Source organism: Mytilus trossulus, chromosome 11, assembly GCF_036588685.1.
Source record: "Mytilus trossulus isolate FHL-02 chromosome 11, PNRI_Mtr1.1.1.hap1, whole genome shotgun sequence".
In the NCBI taxonomy this organism is placed as follows: Eukaryota; Metazoa; Mollusca; class Bivalvia; order Mytilida; family Mytilidae; genus Mytilus; species Mytilus trossulus.
In genome coordinates, this window is record NC_086383.1 from 53,064,503 (window position 1) to 53,082,168 (window position 17,666).

At 34.3% G+C, this 17,666-nt stretch overlaps 1 protein-coding gene across 1 annotated transcript; it reads left to right on the forward strand.

Moving 5' to 3' along the window:
* LOC134691509 (caspase-7-like) lies at positions 1–10,948 on the forward strand. The gene is made up of 4 exons (XM_063552056.1): positions 1–18; positions 1,607–1,691; positions 3,346–3,645; positions 8,397–10,948. The coding sequence occupies exons 1-4, from the start codon at positions 1–3 to the stop codon at positions 8,618–8,620; spliced, it is 627 nt and encodes a 208-aa protein (XP_063408126.1). The 3' UTR covers positions 8,621–10,948.
* The last annotated feature ends 6,718 nt before the right edge of the window (positions 10,949–17,666 follow it).

The window sequence follows — 17,666 nt, forward strand, 5'->3', positions numbered from 1 at the left end:
ATGCGACAAGTAAAGAGGGTACGGTAACGTTAAATCGTTTACGGGCGTATTTTCCGTTTTTAATCAAACTTGTCAGATTTGATTAATTATCGTCGGAAAATGTCCCGAATGGATAGTAATTCAAATTAAACCAGCTTTATTATGCTGTATTCATGTAATATATATAACTTGGTCTTCAAATGTACTTCAGGTACACTGGCCTTTTTCTGCTATAATATTCAAACTTTATCTTTTAACAAAGTCTTCTGGTGTGTAATATTTTTTTATAAAAGGCTCTCGAATTATAGACTAATTGAAAAATAAAGATGGAAAGTCAAACGCATGAGTCTGGCAAAAATGAACGGACAATGGCATGACAGTAAACGGAAAACGAGAAAAGACATAGATTCTAGTTATATATATATTTTTTTTCCCCTGCCTCACTCAAATGCAATTTATATAGCCAACATTAAAAGTTAAATGAATGCATTCATTTACAATATTAAAAAATGTTACATCTTAAATTTAATTAAACATAATTATTAAGATCACGCGTTTTCAAGTGTTCACGACCGACATCCGTAATTATTTAATAAGGGTGTAAAAATGATCTATTGCGTCAACATGACAAATTTTTCACCACTCACGACAGTCTGTAATTGCAAAAACATGTATTGTAATCACTTGTAAACCTTTAATATAAAGGTTCAGGTGCTTACATTCAATGAATAAATGTTATTTCGGCAATCTGTTGAATTTTTTTTAGTCATTTCGCGGCGGTTTGTTCAGCAGTATGACTTTGAGCTACTTTTTAAAATATACAAAACATGTTAAATAGGATGTAGTAAGAATTCAAATTGATTGATTTTTTTTATATTTAATTAACATGATTAAAGGGACGTGGTAGACTTTCAGTTAACATAAACCGTCTTCTTTCTAACTTTTATTTTATTTTTAAAAGGGGAGCAACCCCTGATAAACAATGAGAAAGTTTCACTCGTTTTGTGTCCAAATGATTAAAATCTGAACACGACTGGACACGGTCTGACAACATCTTGACGTAACTTTGTATCCATGGTCTGTTTTGGTCTGACATGGTCTTAACTGGTCCAAACAACCCGCTAGACGATTCAGTCTTATCCGTCTTGATACGCCTTAATGAACTGATTTACCTGATGAGGCTATCGATCTGAACGGCGACTCAACGATCTGAAATATCTTGACGAATTTCTCTAGCGGTAAATCCAGTCAATCAAGATGTGATCAGACAAAAATGACCGTTTCAGACTGAAATCGAGCTTCTAGTGTGACTAGCTGATGACCTTATAAATAGCAAATGGGTCTTTATATTGTCTCATGATGCTGGATTAGCCAATCAAATGAACACAGTTTTCGTACACACTCCCCCGTGCATTGTGATACGAGACATATCTTTACATGCAAGAAATAGATAACGGTGCACAATCATAAGAGTATAAACAGTTCACAACCATAAGCATATATTATTTTATTATGGTTGACAATGAATATGTTCTGTTGGGAGCAGAACGACATGGAGCTGGGATATTGTAAACAATAGTTCATACAAGGAGACATTTACATTTTAACTGTTTGTGAAATATTTCAGGATGGAATTCTTACAAAAAATGAATTAATAACAGTGGAAGAAATAAAAAAGCCATTCAAAAACAAAACCGGAGGCAAATTTAATGGTAAGTGTTAACCTCTATTTACACTGTAATTGAAAATGGTCATTTGACATCATTCCTTTTACATAAATGTGTCACCAAGGTCTCGGTCGCCAAGTTGTCCGAGTAGTTTTACTACTGTAAACACTAGCCAGTCAACACTGAAGTTGTGAGTTCGAACCCCGTTTGCGAGTGTGCACTCGACTGCATGCTTTATTGACTAGGGATATCAGTTTTCCAATCAAAGGTCGGTGGTTTTCTCCGGGGAGTCCGGCTTCCTCCACCAATAGAAACTGGTCGTCACGAAATAGCCGAAAAGTGGCGTTAAAACACCATCAATCAACCAATGTGTCGACGACAAATCCTGGAATTGATTTTCGAAATCATATCACAGTTGATGCTATCTTTTAAAAACATGTTCAACCGTCTGCAGTCCATGAATTACTGAATTTTTTCCATTCTTTGTTTACTCAATTATAACTGGTTTTGTGATGTCTTAATTGGTAAATATGCGGCCTGTTAGTTCTTCTGAATTTCTGTTCTGCAGTTATAAATGCATTAGACGGTGTTCCAAACAGGATATTTATGTTTGATATGAACATGTACCTGACTAGTTGACAGATTTTGACATTAAGGCTTTCAAACAAATTTTGTGAATTTTTCTACCTTCCTTATTAAAGATGTGTGGATTTTCAATTTATATTAAACGAGGTCAAACTTAACAATATAGTCTGTTTTCATCTGTGCTTTTGAAAATGGTTTTCATGAGCAAGTATTGTATCGGATGTGGTAAAGATTGCATTGATGAAACTTGAAAGACACTCTGACATCAAATGGCAGTCAAGTTTGCACAAAAAGTTATGATCAAAACATTAGACAAAAGTGCAAACGGGTATTTTATCAAAACTTATTTAATTGTTTCCATATATTGTCAATGTACTTTAAGAACTATTCAAAGTATTGACAGATATCTTTTTTTTTCAAACAGTAACTTGAAATAAAGCAGATAATTATGGTTTAACTGACGTCCTTTAATACAACCTTCTTAGTTACACATTTATTTTTAGTTTTGCTTGTCAACGTTACTTCCTTAGATGCTAAGTATGTTCATCACATTACGTGACAAGTGACAATTTTTATTGAAGTATTGTACCATGAATGGTTACATGTATGAGAAGTACAACTGGTTGGAATAGTATGACTAGTGATTATAGATCATCGTTTGTCATCTCAACGAGATTGATTTTCTCGCTTGAGCCAGAATGTGAGAAAACTAATCAAGTTGAGATGTCCAATGATAATCTGTTTATCACTATTTTACCTATGATAGTTGTTAATTTCATTGACAACAAGCACGTGCGCTCTTTGTTTCTAGTGATAATTTTGCATATTACTCTACTGTGCTGAGATAGGAAATTATCTGTCCGTAAGATCAAAGGAAAATTTCTTAAAATATCAATAATAAATTTTATTGAAGTATTGGATCATGAATAGTTACATACTTGAGGAGTAAAACTGGTTCGAATAGTATGACTAGTGACAACTGTCATTGAAGTATTGTATCATGAATGAAGCATCAATGAGGATTGCAACTGGTTGGGATAATGTGAACGACCTTCCATAAAACTGATTTCGACAATTAACGTCAAGTATTATTAACTTTTTAATTTAATTTCAGGTAAACCAAAAGTATTCCTCATTCAAGCTTGTCGTGAAACAGAAGAGCAGGAAAAAGTGGTTGTGTCTGATTGTTTTGAAACTGAAATCCATACTGGACATGTTGAAGGGTATGATGAATTTCCTGGAACATGTGGAAACAGGCAAAGAAGAAATTCTGTTGAAATGTCTGTGTTTCAACCAGGATTTGTAGGTAAGCCATCTGGCTTATCAGAAGTGTTATCTACTGATGCTCATAGTTATTATTCTGAACATGTTCCAACAGATGCTGACATTATTGTAGCATATGCAACAACACCAGGTAAACTGTATTTAATACTTTGTTTATGTTTAAGTTGACTTACTTTTTCTACGTGATACATGTGATATGTGAAAATGTTATGCTGTTTATGTTGATGGGTTGGAAAATAAAACTTTTTTTCAACATTAAAAGACCAGATAAGAAATACAAAGTGCAATAGTATAACGGGAAAACATGATGACAAAAACTGATATGACTCCAACCTCGCTTCAGCAGAAATGGGTTGATGCCTTTCAACATGTCAAAATTCAAATCTGTTGAACAGGCCAGGCAAATACAAATAGGTTTCTATAAGTAGATTTTTGGTCGGTTCTTGACCATTGGGATTATATTCTAAATGAGATTCATTGTAGTTCTTGTTAATAGAACGAAACGTGAAATGGTAATTTTTTTCAACATCATCGACTGGTAATTGAGTGCCAGCCAATGCTTGTGTTCAACTGTATCTCAACTGTCTTTATGCGTTTTGTCGATGATTGTCTGTTGATTAAGTGGTCTGATCATTTATTACTTTAAGGCTACCAACTGTTAATTAAGTGGTCTGCTCGCTTTTAACTTCAAGGCTACCATCTGTTGATTAAGTGGTCTGCTCATTTATTACTTCACGGCTACCATCTGTTGATAGAGTGGTCTGCTCACTTTTAATTTCACGGCGTCCATCTGTTGATATAGTGATCTGCTTACTTTTAACTTCAAGGCTACTATCTGTTGATTAAGTGGTCTGCTCATTTATTACTTTAAGGCTACTATCTGTTGATAAAGTGATCTGCTCGCTTTTAACTTCAAGGCTACCATCTGTTAATAAAATGGTCTGCTCGCTTTTAACTTCAAGGCTTCCATCTGTAGATAGAATGGTCTGCTCACTTTTAATTTTAAGGCTACCATCTGTAGATAGAATGGTCTGCTCACTTTTAACTTCAAGGCTTCCATCTGTAGATAGAATGGTCTGCTCACTTTTAACTTTAAGGCTACCATCTGTTGATAGAGTGATCTGCTCACTTTTAACTTCAAGGCTACCATATATTGATAGAATGGTCTGCTCAATTTTAACCTCAAGGCTACCATCTGTTGATAGAATGGTCTGCTCACCTTTAACTTCACGGCTACCATCTGTTGATTTAGTGATCTGCTCACTTTTAACTTCAAGGCTATCATCTGTTGATAGAATGGTCTGCTCACTTTTAACTTCAAGGCTATCATCTGTTGATAGAATGGTCTGCTCTCTTTTTACTTCAAGGCTACCATCTGTAGATAAAGTGATCTGCTCACTTTTAACTTCAAGGCTACCATCTGCTGATAGATTGAACTGCTCGTTTTTAACTTCAAGGCTACCATCTGTTGATAAAATGAACTGCCCATTTTTAACTCCACGGCTTCCATCTGTTGATAGAGTGGTCTGCCCACTTTTAACTTCACGGTGTCCATCTGTTGATACAGTGATCTGGTCACTTTTGACTTCAAGGCTACCATCTGTTGAATCAGTGATCTGCTCACTTTTAACGTCTAGTCTATAAGGACTAGTGGTATTTAATATCAACATAATGTAAGATGCTCTAGCGGAGTTAACAGTTTGTCTTAATATCTTATAAAAAGTTAAAAAGAGACTGCAAATGATCGTTGTCTAGGGCATTCTGGGTAAATGCTGATTTGCTTTTCGAGTACATTCTACCCATTAACTGGGTATATACTCTTTTTAACTGCTGGACGGTATGAACATAAGTGAAGTTTTCATTGATATATGGACTCTTTTATCGTATATTGCAATATTGAAGGTAAGACTTAGTAAACAAATAATCATTTTTCAAAAGTGCAGTGTTTCAATGCTGATCTTTGTCTTTGTTATTCTTCAAGATATTTGTTTATTAGTTTATTCTTTAAGAAAATGTCATAACATTCCTTATGTTATTGTAAAACGCTCAAATGGAGTTATATCAGATTTCATATATAATACCCTCATTGGTAATATTGGTTTTGTGGATTATATTTTGAATTTTTGGAGGCCATTAAAAAGTGTAATTAAATACATCAATACAAAATATCTTGAGATTTAATGTGATTTTTGACGAGCCTGCGACTTTTGTCGCAGAAAGCTCGACATATGGATAGTGATCCGACTGCGACGGCGTTAAGTAGCTTCTTAAAAGAAGGTGGAAGACCTGTATGCTGCATACTTTGTATATAGAACCATGAAAATAAGGCCAAGGACAATATACATGTGACAGACAGAAACTTTGTAACATGAGGCATCTATATGTAACAAAGATTCCGTCTGTCACATGTATATTGTTCTTGACCTTATTTTCAGTGTTCAGTGACTACTTGGGAAAAAGTAAAGATTTCTTGTAATGTTAATTTCTCTTTTTTTTATGAGTAATAGGATAACTATAGTTGGTATGTTCGTACCTTACAAGGTCCTCATGCCCGTTAGACAGTTTTCATTTGACCTTGACCTCATTTCATGGATCAGTGAACAAGGTTAAGTTTTGGTGGTCAAGTCCGAATCTCAGATACTATATATGCAATAGGTCTAGTATAGCTAGTGTATGGAAGGGTTGTAAGGTGTAAATGTCCAACTGCAAGTGTCATCTGACCTTGACTCCATTTTCAGTGGTTATAGTTTTTGTGTTTTGGTCAGGTTTTTCTTATACTGTATGCAATAGGTATACTATACAATGTATTTGGTGTATGAATTGATTGTAAGGTATACATGTCCAACTGGCAGGTGTCATATGACTTTGACCTTATTTTCATGGTTCAATGGTCAAAGTATAGTATTGTTGAGTTTTGTTCTTTTTTTCTAACACTATATGCAATGCATGGGTCAACTATATTTGGTGTATAGACATATTTTATTATGTACATGTCAGTCTCGCAGGTTTTATCATGTTTATTCGACGTTGACCTCATTTTCACGTTTCGTAACTTACTGTTCACCTTTTGTGTTTTGGTCTGTTTTTCTTAACTATAAGCAATATGTCTAGTATATTTGGTGTATGGAAGGATTGTAAGCTGTTAATATCTGTCTGGCAGGTATCATCAGACCTTGACCTAATTTTGGTGGGGTTCATTGGTCAATGTTAAGTTTTCATGGTTACGTTTGTTTCTTATATACTATTTGCAATAGGTCAACTATATTTAATGCATATATAGAATTGTAAGATGTACATGTCTGCCTTGCATGGTTCATCTGACTTTGAACTTTTATCATGGTTCATTGGTCAATCATGAATGTTAAGTTTGCTTGGTTAAGTCTGTTTCTTAGTAACTATAAGTAATAGGTCAAATATATATAGTAGGGATGTCAACTCCAGTGGTGGATCTAGAAATTTTCATAAGAGGGGGACCACTGACTGCCTAAGGGGGGAATCCGTCACGATTCATTGATTTCCTATATAACCAACCAATTTTTTTCTGCCCCTGCTCCCCCCCCTAAATCCGCCTCTGAACTCGGTGAAGTTTTATTAATCGGGTACTCGTTTGATTTACCGAGTGATACTCAAGTATTGGCTCGGTAAAATATTTACAAAATGGAAACACAAAACTATATCCATGTTACCTATTGTTGGTTATTCGTTGTCTAATGGATGTTAAACTCTCATCATTATTAGATACATAAATGTAGGACCTCATTAAATAGTCCCAGAAATTGTATATCCTAATTAGCTCATTTACTACATACACTAATTATGTAAACTGACAATTATCTGATCAATTAATCAATAAACATCTTTAGAAAATTGTAAACTCAAACAACAGTATTTGTGAATCGTGCAAAAACACATTAAGTGATCATCAAAGGTGTTATAATTATGACTTACTAATCATATAATGGCTTTAACCATTCTCTGGGGGTCGACACAGGGTTGTACAAATATTTTTTTATTTATGTTTTTATTTAGAAATATTATCTTTTCAACTTTTCTGGGACGAGTCAATTTCTCGACTTTTTAACGTAACTAACAGTATTGCTGATAAAAAATATTTGCTCTGACAGAGGTGGTGGAATGAATAAGACACGATTAGCTAAAAGTGTAAGCATTGGAAATGTCCTCTTCTACGTAGCTAGCTACCTCTGTTCGAGGGAATTTTAAATGACAATTAAACGCCAACTTTCGAAACGTATTTTACTTTATTTTGAATAATATTTAATTTCACAGGAGGCGCTCTTGATAGAAAATATTTCCTTTAATCAATCAACAACATTCTAACAGAAACTGATTAGTGGAGTATCATTTTGGTATTCGATACTCGGAGGAACCGAGCGATAATCGAGTACTTGTTGAGATCCCTAATATATAGTGATGTCAATGATTGTAAGGTGTACATGTATTTCTCGTTTGGTTTATCTGACCTTGACCTCATTTTCTTGGATCATGTTAATTGTATGTGATAGTTGTAGTAAAGCTTTATATTTAGGACTATATACATTATATATGTCAATGATAAGTGAAGAAGGCAAGACATTTCAGCATGTGCACTCTTGTCTGAGTTACAATTTTGCAAATTGTTTCTGTAGATGTTGCTGACTCAATAAGCAGATAATGCATGCAATATTTATTTCTATTACGGTGGGAAATACTTCATTTATATAAAGTGATACATGTTTACTTCTATTCTATTTGTTTGATGCAGTCTTTTGGGTCAGTATGAATGATCTATTTTCACAACAACAAATTAAAATTCCATCATCTAACAAAATATTGGAACAACTAGTTAATTATAAAAGTTACAGTTTTTCTTTTAAATTACAGGATATATATCAATTCGAAATATACATGAAGGAGCATTTTTCATAAGAGCTTTCTTGTCTGTTGCCAAGAATAAATACAATGAGGAACATATCGAGGAGATATTAAGAAATGTGAGAAATGAATTAGCTACGAATCCAGAATATGCACCACAATCTGGAAGCTTGGCAGGAAAATGTCAGATGGGAATGTTGGAGACTACATCTACGAAGAAATTTTTCTTGTAATGACAGTTCAATTAAACTTATTTGGGAGGAAAATTGTTATCAAACCATTTATATCATAAATTAAGTATATTTTTCAAAGTTCAAGGATTCATGCAACTAAATCCTCATTTTTTTATGAATAAATGGAACCTTTTTGTTTATTCATGAAACATTGAAAATAGCGTCTCAACTTTATTCTATGTCAACTAAAATAAACGCCAGTCTGTTTGATTATAATCTATGTTGATCAGCTTGTCATTTAGATACCTGGTTAAGTTAGCATTGTGACAGGGGAGAGATATAACTATAAAGTCTGAAATCGGAAGCAGTTCAAAATGTTCAGAGTTGTTTGTATAATTAGAGAAAGATAATACGGACTAGTAATATTAATAACGTATGCATGTCTGTTTTGACAAATGTGGCACCAATTATTGTTTATTATGCAAGACATGTAATTGGCCATGATGTGGGGTGCTGTGAAGATCCTACCGATTACTTGATTGATTGATTGATTGATTGATTGACTGATAAATTGAGTGCTGTGTAACGCCACTTTCAACACTAATGTGCTACCTTGAGGAGGTCAGGTTTTGTTGGTGGAGGTAGGTGAAGTGCCTGGAGAGAACCACGACATTAGGTAGGAAAACTGACAATCTTAGTCAATTAAGATTATAATCAAATGCACATGCCCCGTACGGGATTTAAAGTCACGGATAACCTGAACTTGAAAACTTTTGTTGCATTGTGGTAAATTTGTGACTACATTAATATTGAGACAGATTAAATTTCATTCAATTGAAATTGTCTGTTCTACAATTTTAGTTGTAGCTGTGATGTTGAGAGAAACTTCCACATGTATATATGTTATACTGTTTATTTCAATGTTTTAGATGGTAAAACAAACAATTGTTCTCGATACGAAGTGGGAGGTCCAGTTTTATTTTCTTTCCTTTCGCCATTAGTGGTGTTATTATGAAAAACTTTTGTGAGCGATAGTTCATCTAATATACCTTTGTTTTGTTCTGCATTATATGTCCTTTTGTTCGTCCGTCCGTTTGTTCGTTCATCTGTCCCGCTTCAGGTTAAAGCTTTTAATCAAGGTAGTTTTTTATGAAGTTGAAGTCCAATCAAATTGAAACTTAGTACACATGTTTCCTATGATATGATCTTTCTAATTTTAATGCCAAATAAGAGTTTTGACCCCAATTTCACAGTCCACTGAACATGGAAAATGATAGTGCAGGTAGGGGGATTCCTGTACTTTGGACACATTCTTGTTTTAAAATCTTTTTTTTATATACAGTGTTCATCTTTAAAGAATTGATCATTATTGTTGATACATGTTTTTGGTTTGTATAGAATTTTTTCATTAACAAATGAATGAGACGTTCAGATCATAGCACACTCATTGTACATATCATTGAGATATTTTAGCACTATCATTGTACATAACAATTGAAATATTTTAGCACTATCATTGTTCAGATAGTTTACAGATTTTAGCACTATCATTGTTCAGATAGTTTACAGATTTTAGCACTATCATTGTTCAGATAGTTTCAGATTTTAGCACTATCTTTATTCAGATAGTTTACAGATTTTTCACTTTCATTAAGAATTTACAAGTTTGTATGATCATTATGTAGTAGAGAATTGATAAGAAGTAGTGGATTCGTAAACGATAACATGCAAGCTGTTCATAGCCGTGATCGTCTAGTCTAGTCTAGTAGTTGGTACCGAAAGAACATAAAACTACCAACAGTGCTGAGTTCAAGGCTAGTACCCGGGATGATATTTTTTGTAATGTTTTTCTCTACTCACATATTGTTTTAATCTTAAAGGTATCTATATTTCATTTTTACTATAAAGTTGACGAGTTTGTTTTTGGTTTCACCGTCAAAGAAGTATTTTTGCAGTTGTAGCTTATCACACTTTATTCATATGAGTGTCAATTGAATGTTGATGTATATTTGGACCATGTATAATCAATCAAAGAAAAACTAAGTGACCATAGTTTGATATCATAATAATCATAAAACTTAAAGTAAGCATTTGCTATGATGAAAAGGGAAAGGCCTTGTATTTTAAAAGTGATAAGTGTAACTTGTACATGGATGTTTAGGAATTGTACTAATAAGTAATATTCATAATTCATTGATTTATAGTGTTTATATATTTTATTAGATAACAAAACGACAGAAATACAGTGTATTGACATGCATTGACAGATATACGCTATAAGAGTGATATTTAATTAATAATTTATATCATCACTCGTGGTCTAGTGGTATCATGCATGAACTACAGACTTTACTGTCGTAAATACGCGTCAGTTCGAACCTTTCATTTCTCCCCCGTTTTTGAGGGTATAAACTATCGTAAGTTAGAAGTTCTAATCTTAAGTTAACATGGTGGTCAGTGGATTCTTGAAAAATAATCCACTGTTAGAACAATAGACTGACGTCAGAAAAATGGGTTAAATAGAGCAGTTTCATGTTACACATATTTGGCTAAATTTAGCACTACATGTATCATTTTACACATGACTTACAGATTCATCACTATCATTGTACATATAATGGACATATTTTATCACTATCATTGTACATATAATGGACATATGTTAACACTATCATTGTACATATAATGGACATATGTTAACACTATCATTGTAAATATAATGGACATATGTTAACACTATCATTGTACATATAATGGACATATTTTAGCACTATCATTGCACATATAATGGAAAATTTTAGCACTATCATTGTACATATAATTGACATATTTTATCACTATCATTGTACATATAATGGACATATTTTATCACTATCATTGTACATATAATGGACATATTTTATCACTATCATTGTACATATAATGGACATATTTTATCACTATCATTGTACATATAATGGACATATGTTAACACTATCATTGTACATATAATGGACATATTTTATCACTATCATTGTACCTATAATGGACATATGTTAACACTATCATTGTACATATAATGGACATATGTTAACACTATCATTGTAAAAATAATGGACATATGTTAACACTATCATTGTACAAATAATGGACATATTTTATCACTATCATTGTACAAATAATGGACATATGTTAACACTATCATTGTACATATAATGGACATATGTTAACACCATCATTGTACATATAATGGACATATTTTAGCACTATCATTGTTCATATAAAAGGATGTATTTTAGAACTTTCATTGTACAGATAATTGACATATTTTAACAATGTCATTGTACATATTATTGACAGACTTAAGCACTGCCATTGTACATATAATTGACAAATTTTAGATATAATATTTCACAAAGAATTAACAGATTTACAAATAATTGTAAAAAATTAGCATTTAGTATATATCACTATAAAAAAAGGATGTGGTATAATTGCCAACTATCCACCAAAGTTCAAATGAAGTGGGTGTAAGCACTTTCAGGCAACCGCACACCCATCAACAATGAGAAACTTATACCTTAAATAATCGGCCATAAAAGGCTCTGACATGAAAAATATGAAACGCTCCAATTTAGAAAACAGCCTAATTCATAACAGAACAATTTACTAAAAAAACAAATATGACAGACAATGGACCGACAACATCCACTGAACTACAGGCTCCTGATTTGGGACAGGCACATACATTATGTGGCAGGGTTATTCATATTTATGAGCGCCAAACACGCCCTAACCTGGGACAATGGTACGAACACACTATAAATTCAGAGGGATAATTAACTCATCAGATCGATACCAGGCAGAAAAAAAAATATAAAATGGACGTGGCAGAGTATTTATCCATCCCTCATCCCTAACAACAAATAAGACACTAATTATAGATTTGATAGTCCTCCCAGTTACTGACAATTAATTCAAAGTCAATAGCAACGAATAAGAAAAATCATGTATATCAGATTGAAATTAATGAAATATCATTCAGTACACACCCAACACCCACTGAATTGTGTAAAGATGACATTAAGAGTCAGGGAAAAACATGATCTTCTGCAATGCCAAAATATAGGTATCAACAGATTGTACCGTGAAATAAACATGTGTATAACAATAATATTAAGTATGGTTTTAATTTACTGATAAACACATATATATTTATACAATAAAAACAACATTCAAAGATTTAATTACAATGTGATATTGGTAACCTTTCAGAATAAGTTATTTAAAGTTTACTTGGACCGTATCTACTTTTAATTTCCTGGCTCGGTTTACAACATCACCGACAAAATTTAATATTCCGTTTGAAATAAGTATTCTACAGGTACAGCCAAACTTGCAAACTCAATTTTTGTATCTATGGAAAAATTTTGGAAATATTTTAAGTAATATTTGGTTACAAAATCTCTGACATTATAATTTACTAGTAATACATTGAAATATAAAACGTCACTACATACATGGGCCCTGTACTATCAAGTTCACCAATCATCTTTGGGATTGTCTTTATGCAGGATAAACTAAATATAATGTTTTTTCCATAGGTTCCATAATGACAGCAGTGCTGATAATCAATTATAAGAATTTAATTTGCCGAACAATTTGTGCAATATATATAGGATCATATTTGTTCAACCGCTCAATATGGGAAGGAAGTGACAATACGAATGATGTCAACTAAAACCTAAATATTTGATGGAAATGCATGAACTCGAAAATGGTCGATTGACAGATTTTAGGACTATCATTGCATAGAACATTATACATATAACAGATGTTAAAGCACTATCATTGAACAGATAACTGACAGATTTGCTCACTATGATTGTACAGATAACGGACATATTTTATAACTGACATTTTACATATAACTGACAGATTTAATCACTGTCATTGTACAGATTACTGACATATTTTATCACTGACACTATACAGATAACTGTTATCACCTTAATTGTACAGATAACTGACAGATTGTATCACTATGATTGTACATACATGTATAACTGCAAGAATTTAGCATGTTGTTTTATTTTACATATAATAACAGACGGATTTTATCACTATCATTGTACATATAATTGACATATTTTAGCACTGACATTAAAGAGACAATCAATATTGTAAAATTATTCAGGATTCTAATTTCAATTTATATATCTTTTAAATATATATAGTGTATTGTTCGTTTACCTTACATGTATATGATATGTATAATGACTTATGTGTTGGTTTAACTATCATTTGTCATCATTTGTGAAATTTCATTTGCAGCTAGTCTTTCTTGAGAAATAAATGTATAGAAAAATAATTTTCTTATATTATGTACATACGCAATCAGTAGTACATTGGTTGTTATACTTCTGTTCAGACAACTAAACCAGTCAGACTATTTCCTAATAGTCTCGCATTAAAAGTTCCTGATTATATTTTCCAGACTATCCAACGTGAATTTTTTTTTACTTTTCTTACATGTAATTACCAAAATTGGGATAAATTCAGACCATGTTAAATAAAATCTACGACATAATGAACCCGAAAGAAAATGAGAAGCAACAGTGGTCTGTTATTAAAACAAATGTAGGAACCTTTGTTCTCATGAAATTTAACCAACAGCTCAAGATGTTACTTGCTTCACGTGTGCTTGGTGTACTTAACAGGATTATGCAGCATCTGAACATAATGCTGTCCAAATTTACCCTGCTTGTAAAAACTAATTGACAGGTAATTTTGTTTAAACCTGTACATTATAATTGTCTACTGGGTCTAATCATCCAGCACATTTGTTAATTATACCCCTTTTTCCATTTTGACCAATGTTCAGTGAAGAAAAACAAAAATCACTGCCCTCATTGTGAATCGAATGTTCAGTGAACCATGTCAGACCTTTGAAACTATCAATTTCTTATGGAATATATCAAGTGAACCATAAAACATATTTTCAAACTATAGTTCATCCTTCTAGACAATGTCAAGTGAATCCTGCAGCACCTATGTAAACTCTGTCATCCCTCTGAACAATATCCAGTGAACCCTGTAGTACCTTTGAAAACTCTGCCTTCCTTCTGAACGATGTTCTGTAACCCTGTAGTACCTTTGCAAACTCTGCGTCCCTTCTGAACGATGTTCTGTAACCCTGTAGTACCTTTGCAAACTCTGCCTTCCTTCTGAACGATGTTCTGTAACCCTGTAGTACCTTTGCAAACTCTGCGTCCCTTCTGAACGATGTTCTGTAACCCTGTAGTACCTTTGCAAACTCTGCGTCCCTTCTGAACGATGTTCTGTAACCCTGTAGCACCTTTGCAAACTCTGCGTCCCTTCTGAACGATGTTCTGTAACCCTGTAGTACCTTTGCAAACTCTGCCTTCCTTCTGAACGATGTTCTGTAACCCTGTAGTACCTTTGCAAACTCTGCGTCCTTTCTGAACGATGTTCTGTAACCCTGTAGCACTTTGAAAACTCTGCCTTACTTATGAACGATGTGCTGTAACCCTGTAGCACCTTTGCAAACTCTGCCTTCCTTCTGAACGATGTTCTGAAACCCTGTAGTACCTTTACAAACTCTGCCTTCCTTCTGAACGATGTTCTGTAACCCTGTAGTACCTTTGCCAACTTTGCCTTCCTTCTGAACGATGTTCTGTAACCCTGTAGCACCTTTGCAAACTCTGCCTTCCTTCTGAACGATGTTCTGTAACCCTGTAGCACCTTTGCAAACTCTGCCTTCCTTCTGAACGATGTTCTGTAACCCTGTAGTACCTTTGCAAACTCTGCGTCCCTTCTGAACGATGTTCTGTAACCCTGTAGTACCTTTGCAAACTCTGCGTCCCTTCTGAACGATGTTCTGTAACCCTGTAGTACCTTTGCAAACTCTGCGTCCCTTCTGAACGATGTTCTGTAACCCTGTAGTACCTTTGCAAACTCTGCCTTCCTTCTGAACGATGTTCTGTAACCCTGTAGTACCTTTGCAAACTCTGCGTCCTTTCTGAACGATGTTCTGTAACCCTGTAGCACTTTGAAAACTCTGCCTTACTTATGAACGATGTTCTGTAACCCTGTAGCACCTTTGCAAACTCTGCCTTCCTTCTGAACGATGTTCTGAAACCCTGTAGTACCTTTACAAACTCTGCCTTCCTTCTGAACGATGTTCTGTAACCCTGTAGTACCTTTGCCAACTTTGCCTTCCTTCTGAACGATGTTCTGTAACCCGGTAGCACCTTTGCAAACTCTGCGTCCCTTCTGAACGATGTTCTGTAACCCTGTAGTACCTTTGCAAACTCTGCGTCCCTTCTGAACGATGTTCTGTAACCCTGTAGTACCTTTGCAAACTCTGCGTCCCTTCTGAACGATGTTCTGTAACCCTGTAGTACCTTTGCAAACTCTGCCTTCCTTCTGAACGATGTTCTGTAACCCTGTAGTACCTTTGCAAACTCTGCGTCCCTTCTGAACGATGTTCTGTAACCCTGTAGTACCTTTGCAAACTCTGCCTTCCTTCTGAACGATGTTCTGTAACCCGGTAGCACCTTTGCAAACTCTGCGTCCCTTCTGAACGATGTTCTGTAACCCTGTAGTACATTTGCAAACTCTGCGTCCCTTCTGAACGATGTTCTGTAACCCTGTAGTACCTTTGCAAACTCTGCGTCCCTTCTGAACGATGTTCTGTAACCCTGTAGTACCTTTGCAAACTCTGCCTTCCTTCTGAACGATGTTCTGTAACCCTGTAGTACCTTTGCAAACTCTGCGTCCTTTCTGAACGATGTTCTGTAACCCTGTAGCACTTTGAAAACTCCGTCGCCCTTCTGAACAATGTCCAGTGAACCATGTAGTACATTCGCAAACTCTGTCATCCCTTCTGAATGATGTCCTGTGAACCCCGTATCACCTTTGCAAACTCGATATCCAATTAACCTGTATTTGAAACAGTCGCTCGAAAGAACGGGTGGGTTCAAGATTTTTGTCACATTTTTTAGCTCACCTGGCCCGAAGGGCCAAGTGAGCTTTTCTCATCACTTGGCGTCCGTCGTCGTCCGTCGTTAACTTTTACAAAAATCTTCTCCTCTGAAACTGCTGGGCCAAATTAATCCAAACTTGGCCATAATCATCATTGGGGTATCTAGTTTAAAAATTGTGTGGCGTGACCCAGCCAACCAACCAAGATGGCCACCACGGCTAAAATTAGAACATAGGGGTAAAATGCAGTTTTTGGCTTATAACTAAAAAACCAAAGCATTTAGAGCAAATCTGACAAGGGGGTAAAAATGTTCATCAGGTCAAGATCTATCTGCCTTGAAATTTTCAGATGAATCAGACAACCTGTTGTTGGGTTGCTGCCCCTGAATTGGTAATTTTAGGGAAATTTTGCTGTTTTTGGTTATTATCTTGAATATTATTATAGATAGAGATAAACTGTTGACAACAATAATGTTCAGCAAAGTAAGATCTACAAATAAGTCAACATAATCAAAGTGGTCAGTTGACCCCTTTAGGAGTTATTGCCCTTTATAGTCAATTTTTAACCATTTTTCGTAAATCTTAGTAATCTTTTACAAAAATCTTCTTCTCTGAAACTACCAGGCCAAATTTAAACAAACTTGGCCGCAATCATCATTGGGGTATCTAGTTTAAAAAATATGTGGCGTGACCCGGCCAACCAACCAAGATGGCCGCCATGGCTAAAAATAGAACATAGGGGTAAAATGCAGTTTTTGGCTTATAACTCAAAAACCAAAGCATTTAGAGCAAATCTAACAGGGAGTAACATTGTTTATCAGGTCAAGATCTATCTGCCATGAAATTTTCAGATGGATCGGACAAACCGCTGTTTGGTTGATGCCCCTGAATTAGTCATTTTAAGGAAATTTCGCCGTTTTTTGTTATTATCTTGAATATTTTTATAGATAGAGATAAACTGTAAAGAGCAACAATGTACAGCAAAGTAAGACTTAAAAATAAGTCAACATGACCTAAATGGTCAATTGACCCCATAAGGAGTTATTGCCCTTTAAAGTCAATTTTTAACAATTTTCATAAAATTTGTAAATTTTAATTAACATTTTCGACTGAAACTCTT